This window comes from Grus americana, chromosome Z (genome assembly GCF_028858705.1).
Source record: "Grus americana isolate bGruAme1 chromosome Z, bGruAme1.mat, whole genome shotgun sequence".
NCBI classification, from domain to species: domain Eukaryota; kingdom Metazoa; phylum Chordata; class Aves; order Gruiformes; family Gruidae; genus Grus; species Grus americana.
This window is the reverse complement of record NC_072891.1, coordinates 17,536,230-17,555,766: the sequence shown is the minus strand read 5'-3', so window position 1 is coordinate 17,555,766 and position 19,537 is coordinate 17,536,230. Positions and strand designations below refer to the sequence as shown.

Genomic DNA, 19,537 nt, shown 5'->3' with positions numbered 1-19,537 from the left:
TTCCTCTTCTAAAGTTTTAAAAAGTATTAACTGGGTAAAACACAAAATCTATATTTCAGTGATTAAGAAACTCTCTAGGTTCTAGGAAACAGGGATTTAAATCCCTTCTGCAAACCCAGACGAGCAGGACTCCTGCTTTATTGCATCTCTCCAGGATAGTCTTCACATGCATGACAGACCAGGGAATGCCTCATCTGAGAACCGCTGAGGGTGGCCTCTGAGACTTTGGGTTTAGATACAGTTTCAAGTGGTCTGCATGGACAACCTTAGTCCTTAGATAGCTTTGTACTACTTGAATGCTCAAATGATATATTATTGTTATGAATTGAGCTGAGAATTAAGAATTCTAGTGACATATACCTAATGACTTAGGTATCTAAAGATGCCTAAAGCCCTAGGTATCTAACTACTTTGAGGGTCTAAAAGTGCTTATAAAGATATCCAAACCAATTCATACTGCTGATTCCATGTGCCAAAGTAAAACAATTCATCTGCTCCAGTTCTAATGCTTTGCTTTTTAAGAGTGTTTGTAATGACTGTTTCCTATGTAAAAACCTAAGGGGCTCTCTAAACTCTTTTTGATAGATGTTTTGTCTTGTTTAGAATTTAAAGAATACATTGTACTGAGATAGAGTACAAAATGAGAAAGTTTATAAAACAGGTGCAATCATTCAAAAAAGAAAGTGCAAGTACCTGGTCTGAAATTGTATAATACTATGAGTGCAGGATATCATAAAAATAATTTCATCCATCCTGTCCCCAGGAAAGTATGGAGGTTTAAAAAAGAAAATAAAAAGTACTATGTCAAAAATTTCTCCACAGAGCTCTTAACCCAGGACAGCTTGAGACTGCAGCAAAATGGGAAGCTCCACTGATGCTAGAGGAAGTCCAGTTATTTCGGGGCATTGCTGTCTTAGGCATTTTGCAAGGATAGAAAACAAGCCCATTTGCAAAACTGACATTTGCCAGAACTTGAGTTTTCTTTAAATGGATGATGAGTAGCATAATCCACATAACAAAGTGGAGCACAATAATTCTGCTCTGTACTCACTCCTTTGTGGTCCTTCAGCAGTTTTATAAAAATTCCATCATGTCAGTAATGCTTTAAGCTTTTTTGACTTTCCTTCATTAGTAATTATGAATGCTGCTTATCAATATCCTTTTGGATTCTTCAAATGCTATCAGTATTCCGTAATACATATTCTATATAATTTGTGGACTAAACCAAGTATTTCCTTTTGAATAATTTATACAACAACTTATACTTGTATTACAGACCAAGTTTCTTTTCTATCACAACAACATACTTAAAACATGATGAAGAGTTCAGGTTATAATCCCAAGCATTGTATTAAGCCTCTTTTCTGTGATTTTTGTTACAAGAAGTATAGAAAACAATTGCATTAGCCTATGACTTGCAGCGTCCCCCTTACATATATGTAAACACCATATTCTTCTGTTTCATTGTTTGACACTATGTTTTGACTCTGTCTTTGACTTCTGTGTTTTGTTATTTGATTAAGAAAAATAGGCCTCAAACTATTTCAAGACTACATTTCTTCTGCCCATCTCAACCTCATTGTTCTTGAAAGAACTGGAGCCCTAAATGCATTACCTAAGGAAACACGAGTTAGACAAGCAACTGGTTCCAATCACAGGTCATAATCTCCCCACCCCATCAACCTCATCTTGCTAAACCCTTCTAAATCCCCTAGCTTCTGCTCCTCTAATCATGAGGGTTAGAAGCTGCAAGGGCTGCTTTTCACTTCATTAAAATTTCCTTTTAATCTTTTATAATCTGTTAGCACAGTACATAAACACCCATCAGAAGCTTATTCCTTCAATTTCACAAAAGGGGATAATTTTACTATACATTCCATATTTGCAAAGTTAAGCTTCATTTCACACCACCATAAACCTTGGTCAAAAGGATGAGTAGTTAAGCAGTTGAGCAAATGGCATTTACAGCTACAGCTGGGTGCATTATTCATTGTGAAGCATTTATTTGGTGAAGTTAAACCTTGGTTTTGCTTATGAAACACCCGAAAGCTGATCCCAAATGACTTCAGTACTTGGAGCTCTTTTCAGAAAGTACATTTTGGACTGCGTTGATGCCTGTGTGCCCCTTGCGTGACTGGCTGTCTAAATCAGACTAGATTAGTTTTCCTTCCTGAGGGGGCGACTAAAACTTCTTTTAAAGAGAACAACTGCTCACCCCAAGCACATATTGAATAGGTCATCCTCTGCTACAAATTTTCAAAATTTCAGTGAGTAAATTAACAATTATCTAAATATTCAGTCCCAATTGTTAATGAAGCATATTTCCCCTAAAAATACTGTTATCACCTTACAGCTTTACATAACTTTCATAACTTTACAGTCCTATGGCAGAAATGCCTTCAAATAAATCCTCTAGGAAACCATAATATGTGTACAATGCAAGCTTACAACTGGAACTAGAGGATCTTTAAGGTCTCTTCCAACACAAACCATTCTATGATAAACTAAGAAGTAAAAAATCGCAAAAAATTACATTCTTTCAAACTACACTGTCAACATGAGAGGTCTCACTCATAAGAGCAGTCATTTAGCATCACTTTCCCTCTCCTTCTCTTTGTAGGTATTTAGATTGGAAGGGACTGCTGGAGGTGATCTAGTCCAACCTCCTATTCAAAGCAGGGCTAAACTCAAAGTTTTATTCCATTCTGTTCTCATTCTAACCTTTCCTTATAAGGACCTCATGACACAATATCTTAATGTTCAAGACAAAGGAAACTGGCTAATTTCAACCTGATGTTGGCTATATCTGATTTATTATTGTTTTCCTTAAGTTTCTCTTCTTGGGGTGGGTTTTTGTTTTGTGGGTTTGGGGGCGATGGGGTTTATAAACACAAAGAAAGCATTGAGGTCCTCTGGTTTTTAGAAGCCAGAAACAAACATGAATAACATAAATATTAAATTAATACTTTATTCCCTGTACTACTGTAATCAGCAGCCATCTCTAGTCAAAAATATAGGCCAGCTCCTAGTCTACAGAACAATCCCATTCGGAAATATACAAAATTGTGAATTGTGTGAAGGTTCTGAAAGGTACCTTGAAAACAGACTCCATAGAGTTGCTACTCACAGATTTGATGAGGCACTGTTTAGCAAATATTTTCTGACATATAACTTTCATAATATGTTTTTTAAAAAAAAACAGGGAGGTAGGGGAGGGGATTGATATATGGATTGCTAGTTGTAAGTATGATTAAGTATGGAATTACACGGTTCTGCACTCTTCCCACTATTTTATCATACGCTGTTTATTTTGTCAATTCTTTCTAGTTTGTATTAGAGCTCTCAGTTCTGGTCTTTTTTTTAGCTTTAATATGCACCCCCACTCTTCCAGTATGTACAAAAATCCCCTTGACTTCATTGGCATTTCTGGACACAAAAGGCAGTACGTTTCCTTACTCCCAGAATTTTTTCAGCTCACAGAAGTCAGTAACTATCAGGCTTCATACATGCATATACACAGCAGCCAAGTATTCCAATTGCTACTCTAGCAAAAGCTTCAATAGAGTAACTCCAAATTTATACCAGTGCAACTGAGACTATAATTTGCATTTTATTAACTGCAGCACAAGTTTTTCAGGACAGCTTCCCAATAAAAAATGAGTGACAGTGAAGTAAGGAACATAAGGTTAAACTCCATCTGCAAACGAGCTCCTTGGCTCTCTTTACAGTACTCAAAATAAGCACTTTCCTATTCCAATTTACATTAGATTTTCTTTTCCCCCAGAAGACAGTGAAATGAGGGGGTGGTTTTTTGAAGGAAAAATCACTCTTCTCACTCAGGGAAGGGCTTTGCTTCCACTAGGTACTCATCTGAAAGTCATGCTGCAAACACTTCTTCCTTTCTAATCTTTACATGGTGTAAAGGACAGCATCTGAATTTAAAAGGCCTCACTTTTTCTCCACACAACAGATAATGATGAATCTGCATCAGATTTAAAGAACAGCAAGCAAGCTTTGAAGTTAAGTCTAAGCGACACCAGGAAAAGTGATTATGAAGTGGTAGAAAATCATTAAAATTTAGCAGTAAAAGTTCCGTGGAAATATTATCAGGCTCTTATAAATCTTCCATCACTGATTTCTACATTGCATCCCCCTAGACTTCAGTTCCAGCACTGTACTCCATTTGTTTGCTCTCTCTCCTCCTGTGATGACTCCTCCTCTTCTGCTAACGCCATTATATACCATAACAACTACTCTATCCTCCATAGGAAACAATAACTGCGACATTAAAGAGTTTTTGAAACTGCTTACCTCAAAACTGATTTGAAATTAAATATATTTTTGTAGACAGGAGCTAAGCACATTGATTTTAAAGCAGTAGTTAAAAATTCCCTTGACTTTCCCCAATGAAATTCAGTAACCTCCTTCACAAACATGACAGAAAGCTTTCAGTATGCTATGATGCCACATTCCCACTCCTCCAAATATTGCTGAAGACTGCCAAGAAAAAAAAAAAAAAAAGAAGGAATGACAAAGAAAGAACACAGTCAGAGACACAAAGCTGAAACAAGCCAAAAACCCCTTAGAAGTCCATCCAGCTATTCCTCCTAGTGGGTGAGACCAAGACAAGAAAAGTTAATCAGATACTATTATCACCTTTTTAAAACATTTTTTACATCTTCTGCCTACAACGGTGCTTGATGTTCTGAAGGATACAGAGATTTCTGCATTAATGCCTGAGGGAATTCACCTTGACTACCCAGTCCAGTCTCCTGAACAGCAGTGACTGGGATACCCAGCTCAGAAAGATCCATAAAGCATCTATTCCCCATGTTATCATATTTAAAGCATCACAGAACACTTTTAACAAAACTTATAGGAAAGAAAGAATCAAAGCCCCAGTCACTGGAAGAAAGAGGGAGACTGAAATTATCGCTGTCTTTGAATCAGCAGTGGCAAGAGACCATTGCCTTAATGCTTGGTGGGACTGAATTGTTCTTTGGAGGGGTCTCTCCTTCCACTGACTCCAAAAGAGGTGAAGCTGCTATATATGACAACTATGCTTTAGTCAAAGTGCTTCCATCAGGCAAGATAAGTCCCCATTCTCTATTAACTGTTTCTTAAATCTGCTTCAGCAACTGTATCTAGACATCTACCTTAAAATCACAAGAGGGAGAAGCAAAAACCCCTGTGGGATTTGTGAGGCTAAGCTGTCAGCACTGACCCAGCTTCTGGTGGGATTCACAGAGGAGGCTGCTGCCCTGGTTATCATACCTGAGCTGAAATCCAGGATGCACAGTTCAGAGCCACCTGAAAGGGTCTGCCCAGAAGGAGTTTGGGATAAGAAGGATGTGTGATCTCAGTGGGGAGACTGGCAAGAGCCTGGGAGGCTCCAGAAGGCTGGAGAGTTCCAGACAGTGAGAGAGGAAACAAAAACTTTCTTCCTCACAATCCTTCACCTGATTACTATGGGCTCCCCACTCATACCCTTCCATCTACTCACAGCACCCAAATGCTCTGGCACTCACCCCTCTCTCCGAACACATACACACACCTGCTAGCAGACCTCTCTTTTAGTCAGTCTTCTCCCTACTGTGTGTCCGTAGGATTTTGGCTGCGAGTCCCTTAATAAGGACGTGCCTAACCCAGAGGTGCCTCATCTTGGTTATTTATTGTCAATATCAGCAAATATATTAATACCTAACCAATGGAGCCACACAGTTTGCATTATTTTAATCCTTTCAGCTACTATTTTTCAAAGGCATAATTTTTAGATCATATAAATGATCTATCCTCTCCTGTAAAGACATTTCTGTTTACAGTTTTAAGATGCACAATTCACTTTTACTCCTGTTAACTTAGAGTCTCCTTTTAGGACATAGACTTGACTTCTGTCTTCCCAATCATTTCCTTAGATTATTTGGCTCAAGTGGCACTCAGTGAGGTGTTTCAGTCCACCTTGCCCTTTCCCAGACATCTTTTAACACAGAAGGTAAAATGGCAACATCACACTTGACATTTAAAATTCAGTCCCAATTGCTTCCAGCCATCCACAGGTTCAGGGTAATGCCATAGTCTGATCCAATGGCTTGCAACAAAAATATAGCTGATTTATTTAAGCCGTAATTCTTTGTGCTCATATGACATTTTCAGAAAAGCCCAATAGGTATGTCTCCAGAGAGACCAAATGTCCAAACATACAGTCATTATGTTGATTCTGTTTAGCATCTCTTCAATGCCAAGCTGGCCATGTGCTAATTCAGCTCATCGTCAGCATAATACTATGCTTACAAGAGTGAAAAGCAGCACACTTCAGAAGTTATGTACTGTCCAGTCTGAGCAAAGCTGAATGCTTTATTTAGTAGATCTGTATTGTAATGACATCTTGATGAATGTTTTCAAAAGGCAGGTTAGTGCCTTTAGAAGTATATTGAAAAAAATCACTAAAATATCTATGTACCTTAGAAGTTTAATTAAAATTCTATTAAAATTATTAGTATTTAGGAATCTAACCTGTTTAAATACTTAAAAAAATCCTAATGAGAACCTACCTAATTGCAATATTAAGCATGTAAGTATTTTTTTAAAACATCCAGTCCCAAATGATGTTCATCAAGAATAACATGCTATTAAGAAACAACATCAAATTACAGCTTGTTATTACTTTCAAAATTGTAAAATAATCTAAAAGTGCAAATCCCTTATATCAATACAGCTACAACCCTAAATTTTATTAACCTACCAAAAAGTCTGATTCTGAACTCCACCTCAACTTTATGCTTATGGACAATTTAGGAAGCAGGCATTCCTGTTCCCCCGCTTTTTCCCCATCCTTTTTCACTTTCCTTATCAACTTGAGAAGCTTTTCACGGCAACTTCTGTCTGTGTACTCACACAGGATTTCCCGAAGAGTTTATGAGGGCATATCTGCCCTATTAAACCAACAATAAAATATTTGACATGAGCTTCTTAACAGTAACTGGATTAGAGTAGGTCATTATTCACACAGGTAAAACTTTACATACCTTCAGAAAGAATGGTGTCCTACTCTAGCAGTTATCACTGGGAGGTTCAGTAAATGTTTGAATTTGATATCTACACTTACATACACAATGAAACCCCTACATTCATGTATAGACAACACAGTCACCGCTGTCTGCCATTGGCTTCTGGAAGGGAGGAGACACTTGAGCATGTCAGAGGTCACACGTAAGGAATTACTACATCGATGGGTGGCTCAGAGGCAAATCTGCTTTGAAATAAACTTGGAGGTACAACAATTCAGTGTATAGCCCTAATTGTGTTCTCAGTGTCAGTACTCCGCCAAGAAAGGAAGATGTAATATAATGGTCTTCTCTTCTGCTGAAGCCATTTGCAGCTGCATATCAAGTAAAATTTGTCTATGCTGAATTAGTGCACAAGCATGAATGGCCACAATGTCCGCTATTTACACAAATCTCCACACATGGTTTCTTCCCACACATTTATAGTGTCTCTTCAGGCTGAAAGCGTTGGGGTTGTTCAGCCTGGAGAAGAGAAGGCTCCGGGGAGATCTAAGTGCGGCTTTCCAGTACCTGAAGGGGCCTACAGGAAAGATGGAGAGGGACTGTTTGTCAGGGAGTGTAGTGACAGGACAAGGGGTAATGGGTTTAAGCTGAAGGAGGGTCGATTTAGATTAGATATTAGGAAGAAATTCTTTACTGTGAGGGTGGTGAGGCACTGGAACAGGTTGCCCAGAGAAGCTGTGGATGCCCCCTCCCTGGAAGTGTTCAAGGCCAGGTTGGATGGGGCTTTGGGCAACGTGGTCTAGTGGAGGGTGTCCCTGCCCATGGCAGGGGGGTTGGAACTAGATGATTTTAAGGTCCCTTCCAACCCAACCCATTCCATGATTCTCTTCAACAAGCTGACCACTAAATTATTTTCACAGAATCTTGGAGTGGTTAAGGTTGGAAGGCACCTCTTGTCTAGTCCATCCACCCTGCTCATGGCAGGGTAACCTACAGCAGGTTGCCCAGGGCTGACCAGTCTGGTTTTGAGTATCTCCAAAGATGTAAACTCCATATCCCTCTCTGAGAAACCCATTCCAGTGATCAATTGCCATTGTAGACACACATAAATAAATAAATAAATAAATATGGAATTCCCTGGTTTTCAGTTTCTTGCCATTTCCTCTAGTCCTTTCACTGGATACCACTGAAATAAGCATAGCCAAATCTTCTTCACTCTTTCCCATCAGGTATTTATACACATTGATAAGATGCCTCCTAAGCCTTCTCTTCTCCAGGCTAAACAATACCAGAACTTGCATTTTAAAATTCCAACTCCTGGTCACCTTCAATTACCTAGAGAAAAGTGCTGGTGTAGAAACTGCTATTAAAAAACCACAAACAACCACAAACAACAAACAAAACAAAACACCAAACCCAAACAAAAAGCCTTTATAGGTTGAAATTCAAGGTTGAAATTTAAACCTGCTCTGGAGTACCTGACTAACAAAAGCATGCATATTTGCAGTGCATACACTCTGGTGTTAGAAACTACACCTTCCAACAGCAAAAACAATCCTATATTGTGTCCCTCGAGAGCAGTAATAAAGTCTACTTGGTTGATTACAGGTTAAACCAATATAGAAAGCAAAAAAGAGGAAAGAAATGGAAGGAAGATTTCCTTTAAACGAGACACAGTCATGCTAACCAAGGAAAGAAACAAAGTCAAGCATGACTTAGGAGGAATGAGAAAGGTAATACAGAAAAGATTCTGTAGCAGCAGATGCAGTTCAATAAATTGAACTTCAAACAGTTATTAAAAGACAAAGAAGAAATACTGAATGTTCATTCAAGGAGTATTTCAGCTAAAGACAGAACCTTCAAATTATGCAAAAACCTGGCACAAGAAAAAAACAAAAACCAGGATAGATTAAAAATTACTGCAGATAGTTACAGGTCAATACAGCTGAGCAGACACCATAAAGCTGCCTGTCCTGTCTGGAAGAACTATATATCTTTCCAACAGCATAAGCTTAGTCCTGCAGAGACATAAAAAAGCATGCCAAGTGTCCTTCTACCTCTTTGCATTCTTCAAGGATTTTTTGAAAAGGTTGTAAACAAATTCCTCATAGGGCATCTGTTACTGGTGGTAAGTGGCCCACCCAGATCATCTTCAAAGCTGAGGAAACAATTGTTAATCTCACATCTTCAAACTCCAGCTTCAAGACCAACGGGTTGGTTACCAGGTTGAATAGCACAGCAGACGTTAGACTGCCTTCCTTCATTCTGAATTAGATATGAATAATGCTTTTAATTCTAAACTCCTGCTCCTGTAGGAGGATGTAGTGAGGTTCACAACTTCCTCCCTTCACATCACAACATGCATTAATAAATGCATTAGTAGTGTCCATACACTAACTCCTTGTAGCTTGTAATTCTTTTTAGTCTAATTCTACATGTAGAGTCTTCCAAGAAACTCAGTTCTGAAAATTTATTTTGCCATGTATTTACCAGGTAAACTTTACATAATTTGTCAGTATACTACAGAAGGGCTGCAGCACAATCCCTGTAACCATTACTGGCCTCCATCTACTAACATCCTCCAATAGTTCATGGTCCAGCATTTCCAGAATCAGAACAGGATGGGCTTCTTTAATACTGCCTGGAACCTCTCCTGTGGCTAACCAGCCACGAGATGATCAGCCCTGCCAGGAGCTCCCCCTGAGGATCCACCTGACAAATATCTCAAACCAAATCCACCTCGACCTGGCTGAGCAATTTCTCATTTCTGTCATGTTCTTGGTATAACCTCAGCCTGTATTAGATTGTCAGATGCAGTGTTACCTGCACTTGCAATCCTTTCACAAAAGAAGAGGGGCAGCAGTTACTTGTTTCCCTCTACCAATCTCGGACCCATTGTGGGATTCCCTCTACCACTACTCAGTATTATCCAGGAATATCAAAGTAAGTTTCAGTAAGGGAATCACAGGAACAGTCCTCCCTTAGCAATTACCTGCCCTTTCTTTGTCAGGGATTTGTTATGTTTTGCTTTGGGCTGGCACTATTGTTTTTGGTAGGAATGCCGCTCTGTTGGAAGACAGAGAATGTGGAGAAAACAAAACAAAACACTCTGTCTCACTCTGCTGTTCCCTGGTCCCAGACACAGGGGACTTCATATTAGCTGTTATGTAAATTTCTAATTCATGTTTTTTTAGAATCCTCAACTTGTATTTCTTGAAGGTCTTGACTCAGTGGGGTTCTGGTACACCACTAGAATAAAATGTATGCAGAAACACATACTGTTTGCAACCAGTCTGGGTTTGATGCTACCTCAAGTTTTGTCATTGCTAACTTACTTCATGGTCTTCATTGTCAGCTTGTTGATATTCCATTTACTTTGACACTTCCACCCACTTGATAGGTTTCTTCTTCCATGGAAAAGTAGTTCTTATGCAATCTCTTCTGCAAGCTTTCTTGGGGCTATGTTTATTAGACTCAGTTTTGATCCACAGGGCATTATTCTTTTGTACCAGACCAGACTTGGTGCTAACTCAATGCAAACTTCACAGGTTTCCTACTCTGGTGCACTTTGGCTATATTACTAGTTGAGGATGGCTCATGCACTGGAAAGCCAGTTTCATTGCTTCCATCAGAGATATACTGCCAGTATACGTGGTTTCTACAGAGCCAGTAGGCCAAGTTGTCAACAGACTCTCTCTCCAACAGTTTACTCCAAGAGTTGCTCTTGCCTCAGGAAAAAAGCCCTTCAATGTAGCTCCAGAACATGGAGACCTTCATTCTGTCTCCAGTGACAGAAAACGTGAGTGCAGAAGAGATATTGCGAGAGACTTCTACATGACCAAGCAGATACTATAAATGTTGAAGCTATTTCTCCTGTCTGAAAGGAACCAGATCAACCGCAACAACTTGGTGCAACATGACCCATATAGATATATGACCCTTATAGATAGAAGACAGTTTCAGAGTTTTCTCATCTCCTCCTTTCCACTTTAATTTCGGGAAAGGCTGCTTAGGCAGTTCCATTCCAGGTCACCACTTGCAGTCTCATAATCTCAAATGGCAGTACGGGCAGAATTTCAAAGATCAGTCACCCACTTGAAGGTAATAAGTTTTAAGTAAAACAATTCAGTACTAGAGAAAATACTTGCCTCATTATATAAAAACAAATCTTATTTTTAGATTCTGCCTTATGTTCCCTTGTGACATGCACCAATAGGCCTAAGCAGAAATTAATACAGAAAAAAGGATCCAAACTTGAGAGACTTCCACCCTGTGTTCTTTGAATCGCCTTTCTCTGTGTTTTTTTAAAGAGCAAACTCAACAAAATAGAATGCTAAAGAACAATGCTCCCATGAGACTTAAAGGAGTAGAATTATGGAAGGTTTCTGCTGAGCAAAGCTCAAGAATAGGAATGTTGCAGCTTCTAAGTTTTCTAATTTTAAACTTTTGGTAGCTATAGAATCTCTAAAGAAAGTAAGAGCTTTGACTTTATCATTGTAAGGCAGCATTAAACACCCTGAACAGATGACTACAAGATGAAAGATTGCTGTAGAAAGCTGCATACATTATGATGCCTCAACTTTGTCAGTCAGTGACAAAAAAAGCAGAACAAAGCCCATTACACTTTTTCTTCAGAAGGTAAAACAGTGCCACCCACTGCTTTTCCAAGGTATCCCCTTGCCTTTCCAGACAGTGGCAGAAAGCTGAAATTGGTACTTTGCAATTACAAAACAGTCAGCTAAAGCTAAGCCTTCCCTTCAACCCTCACTCCAACACTGGGTTCTTCTACCAGGTTACGCATCCAGAGTGATTATTTCAGTCACTTTTAAAGCTGCACAAAGGAAAAAAAAAGGTATTCTTTGAACTTGCTGTACTACAGCTGAAACCTCAGGATAGACAAGAGCAGAATCACAGAAAAGTGAGTTTTTTCTACCCTGGGAGCAGGAGTTCCTTTGACTTGACACATCAGCTTTCCACAGCCAGTACTTGTATGCAACTTGTATTGTTTCGAGCTGAAGGTAATACCATATTGCACCAATTGTAAAGACTGTCTGCAGGGTCAGAATACCCAACTGGGGACTTTTTTTAACATCCTTCCATTCTTTTTGCATCATCCCTTTATCACACCAGAAGACAAGTATTACTCACTTTTAAGCTAGGTCACAGGTCATTCTCTATAACCAACATGCCTACCCAGTAGTTTATCTTCTGTTCCTACATGGAACGTTTGTTTAATCCAAAGATCAGCAGTGAACAGAACTAGTAATGCTCAAGCATTAAGACAAAAAGAGTGCTTAAGGACTTTTTATTTATGTTAAAAAGAAACCAGAACTCACCCATATCTTACTTATGTAGATTATTCTCAGCTGGTGGAGAAAGTGGCAACTCTAGTTCATTACAACAAAGCAGAGTACCAACCAAGTAAGACTCTACAACTACCTCTTCTTTCATCAGCAAAATACTCTGTAAGTCAGTTTACAACAGCATGCAGGACCCCCAATTGCTCAGGCTGATGAATGCGCAGGCAAGTATTTCACTAAGAGTCACGTATGATTCAGTACTCGCTAAAAACTATTTGACGCTTACCAAGAAGACTGGAAAATCCAAAAAAGCCAGTTGTAGTGTACTGAGCTACATAAAATTCTAGGCCCTTAGTTACCTCAAAACCAGATGTACTTTGTTGCTAAGTAAATATTCCTAAACAGGCTTTACATCTTGTATTTTATTAGTCAGAGAACCTAGTCATTGTTTGGGCACAGCTGTGGTCTACTAAAACCAGCCATAATACATCCAAATATCAGCAATGAAAACACCAAGATGTTTACAGGTCCCAGCCTAAGGGGAAAACTCCAAATACATTTGCAAGTTGTCTCTCTGATTCCAGAAGTGACAGCTTAAAGATGTGTATGCATGTTCAGAATAGAACCTTTGGAAACAAGTTCCATTGTGTTTACACTACTGCTGGATAAATGTTTAAAAATTTCCCTTGCTATGTAACAAAACTGCCAACCAATCACTTCTAAGAAACTTTATATTCTGAACTTTTTCTTTAGAATCAGTAAACATTTAAGACAATTTCTTTTCAGGCACAAAACTAGAAATTTTTCAGTAATTTTGAATATCAAGACAGCAGTTACCTAAGGACATAATCAGATTGTCATAGGAATTCACACTTTGCTGTGACAGTTCAACACAGAGCTACGGATCTGCTAAAAGAAACGATTCACATGACTTTGAATTAGTGCAATACACTTCTTAACAGCCAATACACTAAAACTTTAAGGTATTCTAGACATTTATTTTTCAGTGTACAGTATCATACATTTAAAATAAAGAAATAAGGCCCAAATATCATAAAAGATGTATATAGTGTTTGCTATACCAATACTTGACTGAAAACAAGGCATATTCTACATCATGGAGTTTCAATGAAGTTCAGGCATATAAACAGGAATACTTCAATGATTTACAACTCTTTTGGTCTGTTTAATAGAAAATGAACCAATTTAAGCAGAACTTCATCATTAAATCCTTTCACATTACCATCTTCCACAACATCATACAACGGCTGACTGTCTGTACCCCAACAGATATTCTTCCGAGGGTTATTCTGAATAGTTTCTACAGTTAGTGCTAAAGTATTTAGCTGGTAACAAAAGAAAGCATAGTATCTTCCATCAGTCACTACTGCCTGCGATACAAAAGGACGGGTCACATCTGCTTCGTTCCAGAATCCTACAAAATAAAGAAACAACACTAATTATACAGGACTCAAATTTCCTATCACCACACACAACTAAACCCCAATCCTGAAATACAGAAAAATACTGGGAAATGCAGCAGCCACTAAGTAGGGTAAAAAGTCCTGTCTGCTTTAGCAACACAAACATTCTTCACACAAATTAAAATGCAAACACCAGTTAAGGATATTACCAAGATCAGGGGCATGGTGGCATATTTGCATTTTTTACACAGTTCCCTATCACTGACTGATAAAAACTCCACAATGATCAGCTAAGTGACTTTGCAAAATGACATAAGTTATTACTGCATGCGAAGTCCTGCAAGTGATCGGAGGGGAAATGTCTTGCAACTGTTCCACGCTTCTCACAGGGCAGTGAACACTTACTTCATGATAGAAGCATGTGCATATGCATGAGCATAACTGACTATAGTAACCAGCCAGACAACACCAGAGCACTGTCACTAAGTATTAATGCTTCAAACAACTCCCATTGAGCGTTAATAGCCTTTTTAAAATATTTCCGTATTTATGCGTGTTCGCACACACAGTAATATTAAAAGATATTTGGTATCATGTGCAAAGAACACCACTACAAACTGTTACAGAACAAAGAAAAAACCGTCACAGATTTGAATAATGCTGTTCTTATAACTCATAACGTGCTTACAACTGTAGCCAGCTTTGAAGCCAACACTCACCTGACTTCAATGTTTTATGTCCACAAAAAAAGTCAAGCTTTCTAACATACCATTACACAAAAAATTTGATGCGGATACAGCAATATACAACATAGTCAAAGGATTTTCTTCCATATGTTGTTTCAGAAGTGAAACTACGAACCAGCAGGTATCTTCCAGTAACACTAGATAACAGTGATATTTACATGAATAAGCAAAAGCCTGATCTGGTCTATCCATCCAGGTCTTCTGGGATTTTTAGACATAGGCATAAAATCCTAAAGTAAGGCTGCTAACACTTTTCTTTCGCTGATTGTAGCTTCATAGTATTGACATATCTGAAACAAGGGGCTAAGCAACATAGCAGTTTCAGAAAAAAAAATAATACAAAAACCGCTTGATATCTACCACCTTTCCCCATAACAAATGTGAAGTAAGCAAGTGAATGTAGGGTTCACGTTTTTGCACAGGCTTAGTGTTACATACGAAAAAAAAAAATTTTCTGTGTAATTAATTCTTCCTGAGTCAAAGTACTCAAAGTCTTGACTAACTCCCTTGTACAAGGTCTGCTTCATTCATTGGTTCAATTAAATTTTGAAAGACCTACTTAAAGGATGGTTGTCAGAAGAAAAAGCATGAGAAAAAGGTGGCAGGAAGAAAAGGTTAGAGAACTTTAGTGTAGGCGTTCATCACCAGGAAGAATTTATCAAGTTGACTGTCTCACCTTGATACATTGCTTGTGCTGCTGTCCAGGCAAAGAGACTTGCAATACCATTAGCTCGGTAAAGAACTTCAATCTGATCCTCAAGATTTACTCTTAAAAACCTCTCCCGTTTTAGTTTATCAGGAATAAGGTGAAACTGAGTGTGTCCATAACAGCATGGATCCGCTACCTTTGATCCTGTGCTCCCCAAAAAGAAAAAAAATTAAGTCAGTCAGAGAATGCTCTTTATTATGCATACAATCACATCTTTACTATCAGACGCCACACAACAAGAGGTTAGAACATCTACTGTAGATCTGTATAAATGTTGAGATTGCTCCATTTCTGGCTGAGACTGGAGGGCTTGTCTAAATTCCAAAAGCAAAAGTTCACGTACTAAAATGTCTCTGAGCGGATGTATCAAAATTCAAAGCCAGTTTTCTGCCAGTTTTTTATTCAACCCACCTCCTGCAAGCAAATCTGGACACACGAGCACCATACGCACAGGAGTATGCTACTCCCCACTGCCTAACAGACATGTAATCTCAACAGAGATTTAAGTACTATATATATATATTTATATAGCATAGTTATGTACTATATTAAGTCAGAGTGGTGGTGTTTGTTTTGGGGTTTCGTTTTTTTTATTGGGTTGGGTTTTTTTACCCAAAAAAAGTAGTTAACATTTCATGACTAGAAACTTACCTATAAATACCTTGTTTTCGTACTGCTTTTTGAACAACGGCAGTTTGGATGGTTTGTGATCAATAACAGGAACATCTCCAAGATCCGAATCCAGCGGTACAATCTTGAAGGAAGTAGAATAAAGAAAAGCCACAACGTAAGTCACCTTTCTGACATCAGGCCTCACATAATATGCCACTTTCTTATCAGACAGCAAGAAGGTGCAAGTCTTGCTTACAGAGACCATATATATAACTTTAACTGAAATTAGTTTTTTTGCAATAGAACTTTTTGTCTTGTGATGAGTGCTAGTACATGCATGTTATATTGATGTCTGAATTTTCTGCAATAAACAAAAAACATTGTGTGAAATGGTGCTCACAAAGCTGCCAATGGGTATTATCTTCAAAACCAGAATCTGCTGTAGATGAGCAAGAACATTTCTAGCAGCAGTAATAAACTAACTTGAATCAGCAGACTGAGTTTATGGGTATTCAGTGTTTTGCACTACGTAACATTTTTAATTCCCTAGACCATTCTTCCAAAATGCCAAGGTTTGTAACATATGACACTATTAACGTAAGCAAATTGTACAGTCAAGTTAGCAAGAAGTGTTCAGCATTTACAGAAAATGAAGCAGAGTTTTCTGTTTGTGGTAGAAATTGGGCAACAGAGACCCTCACAGGCTACACAATCACCACCGTATAAACTTACAAGAAAAAGATTAGAATATTGAATCATGTTCCAGAAAACTGAGCATTCAAAAAAAACACCTGTTAAGCAGTACTGAGCTCACATTCAGATATACGTGCTCTTACTCCATTATTTTCCTTCTCCACTTCTCTCATCTGATTCTTCTCCACTGAGAGAATGTTCCACAGCACATTTCTTATACTTGCTGCCACTTACAAGCATAAAATAAGCGAAAAACCTCCATTTAATTAAGTGTAACAACATGCATTTTATCTAAAGTACAAAGATGACCAAGAGTTCAGTAGACTGCCTCAATATCTATAAACCACTTACCACAACAAGGTAGTAAAGGCATGAACACTCAAAAAATGCACAAGCGTGCTACATGCCTGATTAACCAGGTCCTCAACAAACTACCTATTGCATGGTTTCAGAGGCACTCAGAAACAGAAGTGAAAATGCATGTGATTAACTTGCTGTTGAAAATATCCACACCTCTGGAAGTTGCTTTGGTACACGGATCTGGAGGTGCGGGTTATCATCTATCTGAAATCGCACAGGATCAACTCTACCCTTTCGATGTCCATGAACAACAACTTCCTCACCATGATGCCAGTAATAGTTAACTTCAGGTTTTAGATCTGAAACAGAACAGAGGGATAGAGAGAAACAAAGACCATCCCTTTGCATTTAAAACCCTCCCGATTCTTGCTCTGTAGCTGCAGTAAACCAGAAAAATCAAAATCCACTCGCACCATGTGGGACGGTGGAAACGAGATGAATTACTAGCGAAGGTACAAACAACTCGGCTACACTATCGACACTACTGTCGGGTTCACAGACCGGCCACACCGCCCAAGGGCTCCCACTTCCCTCTCCCTCCCACCCCCGCTCCGCACCAAGGGAGGAGGCAGCCAGCAGCGGGTTACGACCGCACAGGAAAGCGGCAAGAGTGGAGACTAGCTGCGTAAGGAACGGGCCGGGCGTGTGATCCTGATCGCGGTAGAGGAACGGCCGCTTCTTGTTCTGGTAGAAGCTCTCCTGCAGGAGGGCGTCGCAGGCGAGGGAGCGCAGCTCGTCCACATCCAGGTTCGGCGCCGCTTCCGCCGCGGCCTCCGGGCTTTTCGCAGCGCCTGGTGCCGCCGCTGCCGGCTCCGGGGCTTTGGCGGCCTCAGGTGCCACCGCTGCCGGGGGCAGTCCCGGCACGAAGACGGTCTTGGTGAAGCTGCGGTACCAGCGGTCGGCGTTGAGGGCGAAGGTCTGTGGGTAAACCATGTACTTGGGCCGCTGCAGCTGCCCGTAGAGCCGCAGTTTCTCTTCGATCGAGGCCGCCGCGTGCACCCGCTGGTTGAAATGCTCCAGGCGCCGCCGCTTGGCCGCTTTGCTCTTCGCCGTGGCGGAAGCCACTATGGGTGGGTAGAGCGAGTCGGAGGGCTGCGAGGAGACAGAGGACTCCATCTGCGAGAACCAGCACCGGCCATGCCACAGCAGCCGCCGTCCCCCGAACGCCGCCATTTCGCAGAGCCGAGAGACAGCGGAAAAGTTGCCTTCCCCAGCTGGAAAATCTGATTGGTGGCTGGGAACCACGTGAACGAGCCAACCTTCCAATCGGCAAGCTTCTCCGAGAGCGACAGCGCTGCCGGGACAGAAGGCGCGGGGCCTTTCGGGAGTCCCGTCCCCCCCCGCAGCGCGGCGGGTACCACCCACTGCCCCTCAGGGACGAGAACTACAGCTCCCAGGATGCACAGCGGGAGGCGGCCCGGAAGTGCCAGCTTCACCGCGGCTGTTCCCACCGTGGGTTGCACGGTGTTCCGGCTGAGGGTTTTTCGTGGCGTAGGAGGGGGCTGCTGTCCCTTTCTTCCCAGTACGAATCCACGCTACAGAGGGCGGCCTGCATCTCAAACGGAGTGGCTGCCCTGCACAGACAAGGAGGCTTTACCTGCTTTCATTCAGGGAGAAAACATTTTTGAACTAATTTTCGATGTGCTGATCTTCAGGAGATAATTACCTCCCCCCTCAGCCCCCGTTGGTTTGAAAGACTGGCTGCTCAGTCTAAGTGACAGGGATAAATTCTCGCTAAAATAAAATAATAATAAAAAAATGAACCCTTTGCTGTACAGAACGCTTACTATGGACAACGGATTTTGTACAAACCAAGAGCTGCAGCAGAAAATACGAGATAATTTATTGACAAAATCTGGAAAGTCGAACATGCATGACGCAGCCCGGGGCGTGAGGAGCACAAACCAGCTTGACTGCGTCTGCCAGTGTAAATCCTGGGCTCTGCTCCTCTCTTGTACTGTAGGAAATGCTCGTTTTTATGAGCACAGCACCGAGTGTACACTGAAATAACAGCTTGTTGGAAACTGTAGAAGTTAGGTTTAATAAAGGAATGCAACTCTGCTAAAATATGATTACGATGGCATTTCTTTATGAAACTGGAAATAAGCTAAAATTGGCATACTGACACTGTAAAAGTGCTACAGTTACTGCATTTTTATCTTTGAGATACTTGGAAAAGTTGAGGGTGTTCATGTTTGGTGGACAGATGAAGCTTACTATTATTCTTACTACTTTTTTTTTTTTTTTTTTTTTTTAAACATGATCAGTCACAGTATTCATAGAATCATAGAATGGTTTGGGTTGGAAGGGACATTAAAGATCATCTAGTTCCAACTCCCCTGCTGCGGGCAGGGACACCCTCCACTAGACCACGTCACCCAAAGCCCCATCCAACCTGGCCTTGAACACTTCCAGGGAGGGGGCATCCACAGCTTGTCTGGGCAACCTGTTCCAGTGCCTCACCACTCTAACAGTAAAGAATTTCTTTCTAACATCTAATCTAAATCGACCCTCCTTCAGCTTAAACCCATCACCCCTTGTCCTGTCACTACACTCCCTGATAAACAGTCCCTCACCATCTTTCCTGTAGGCCCCTTCAGGTACTGGTAAGCCACAATTGGGAGATGTTTTATTTCTGTATTTCCATGACATTTCTGTATTGTATGAACTGTCTGAAACAGTCAGA

At 40.3% G+C, this 19,537-nt stretch overlaps 1 protein-coding gene across 1 annotated transcript; it reads right to left on the bottom strand.

Annotated features, from left to right (window-relative positions):
• Window positions 1–13,020: 13,020 nt before the first annotated feature.
• On the bottom strand, window positions 13,021–18,102 carry MRPS30 (mitochondrial ribosomal protein S30). The gene is made up of 5 exons (XM_054810792.1): window positions 17,409–18,102; window positions 17,005–17,150; window positions 15,838–15,940; window positions 15,154–15,330; window positions 13,021–13,742 (listed from the first exon to the last, which is right to left on the bottom strand). The coding sequence occupies exons 1-5, from the start codon at window positions 18,022–18,024 to the stop codon at window positions 13,474–13,476; spliced, it is 1,311 nt and encodes a 436-aa protein (XP_054666767.1). The 5' UTR covers window positions 18,025–18,102; the 3' UTR covers window positions 13,021–13,473.
• Between the last annotated feature and the right edge of the window lie 1,435 nt (window positions 18,103–19,537).

Bases quoted from the DNA above. Each gene is read 5' to 3' on its own strand.
- MRPS30 (XM_054810792.1), bottom strand. From the start codon at position 18,024: ATGGCGGCGTTCGGGGGACGGCGGCTGCTGTGGCATGGCCGGTGCTGG. The intron at 15,331-15,837 runs GTAAGTTTCTAG...TGGGGAGCACAG, and splicing joins CGAAAACAAGGTATTTATAG to GATCAAAGGTAGCGGATCCA. The intron at 13,743-15,153 runs GTGAGACAGTCA...TTTATTTTGTAG, and splicing joins AGCACAAGCAATGTATCAAG to GATTCTGGAACGAAGCAGAT.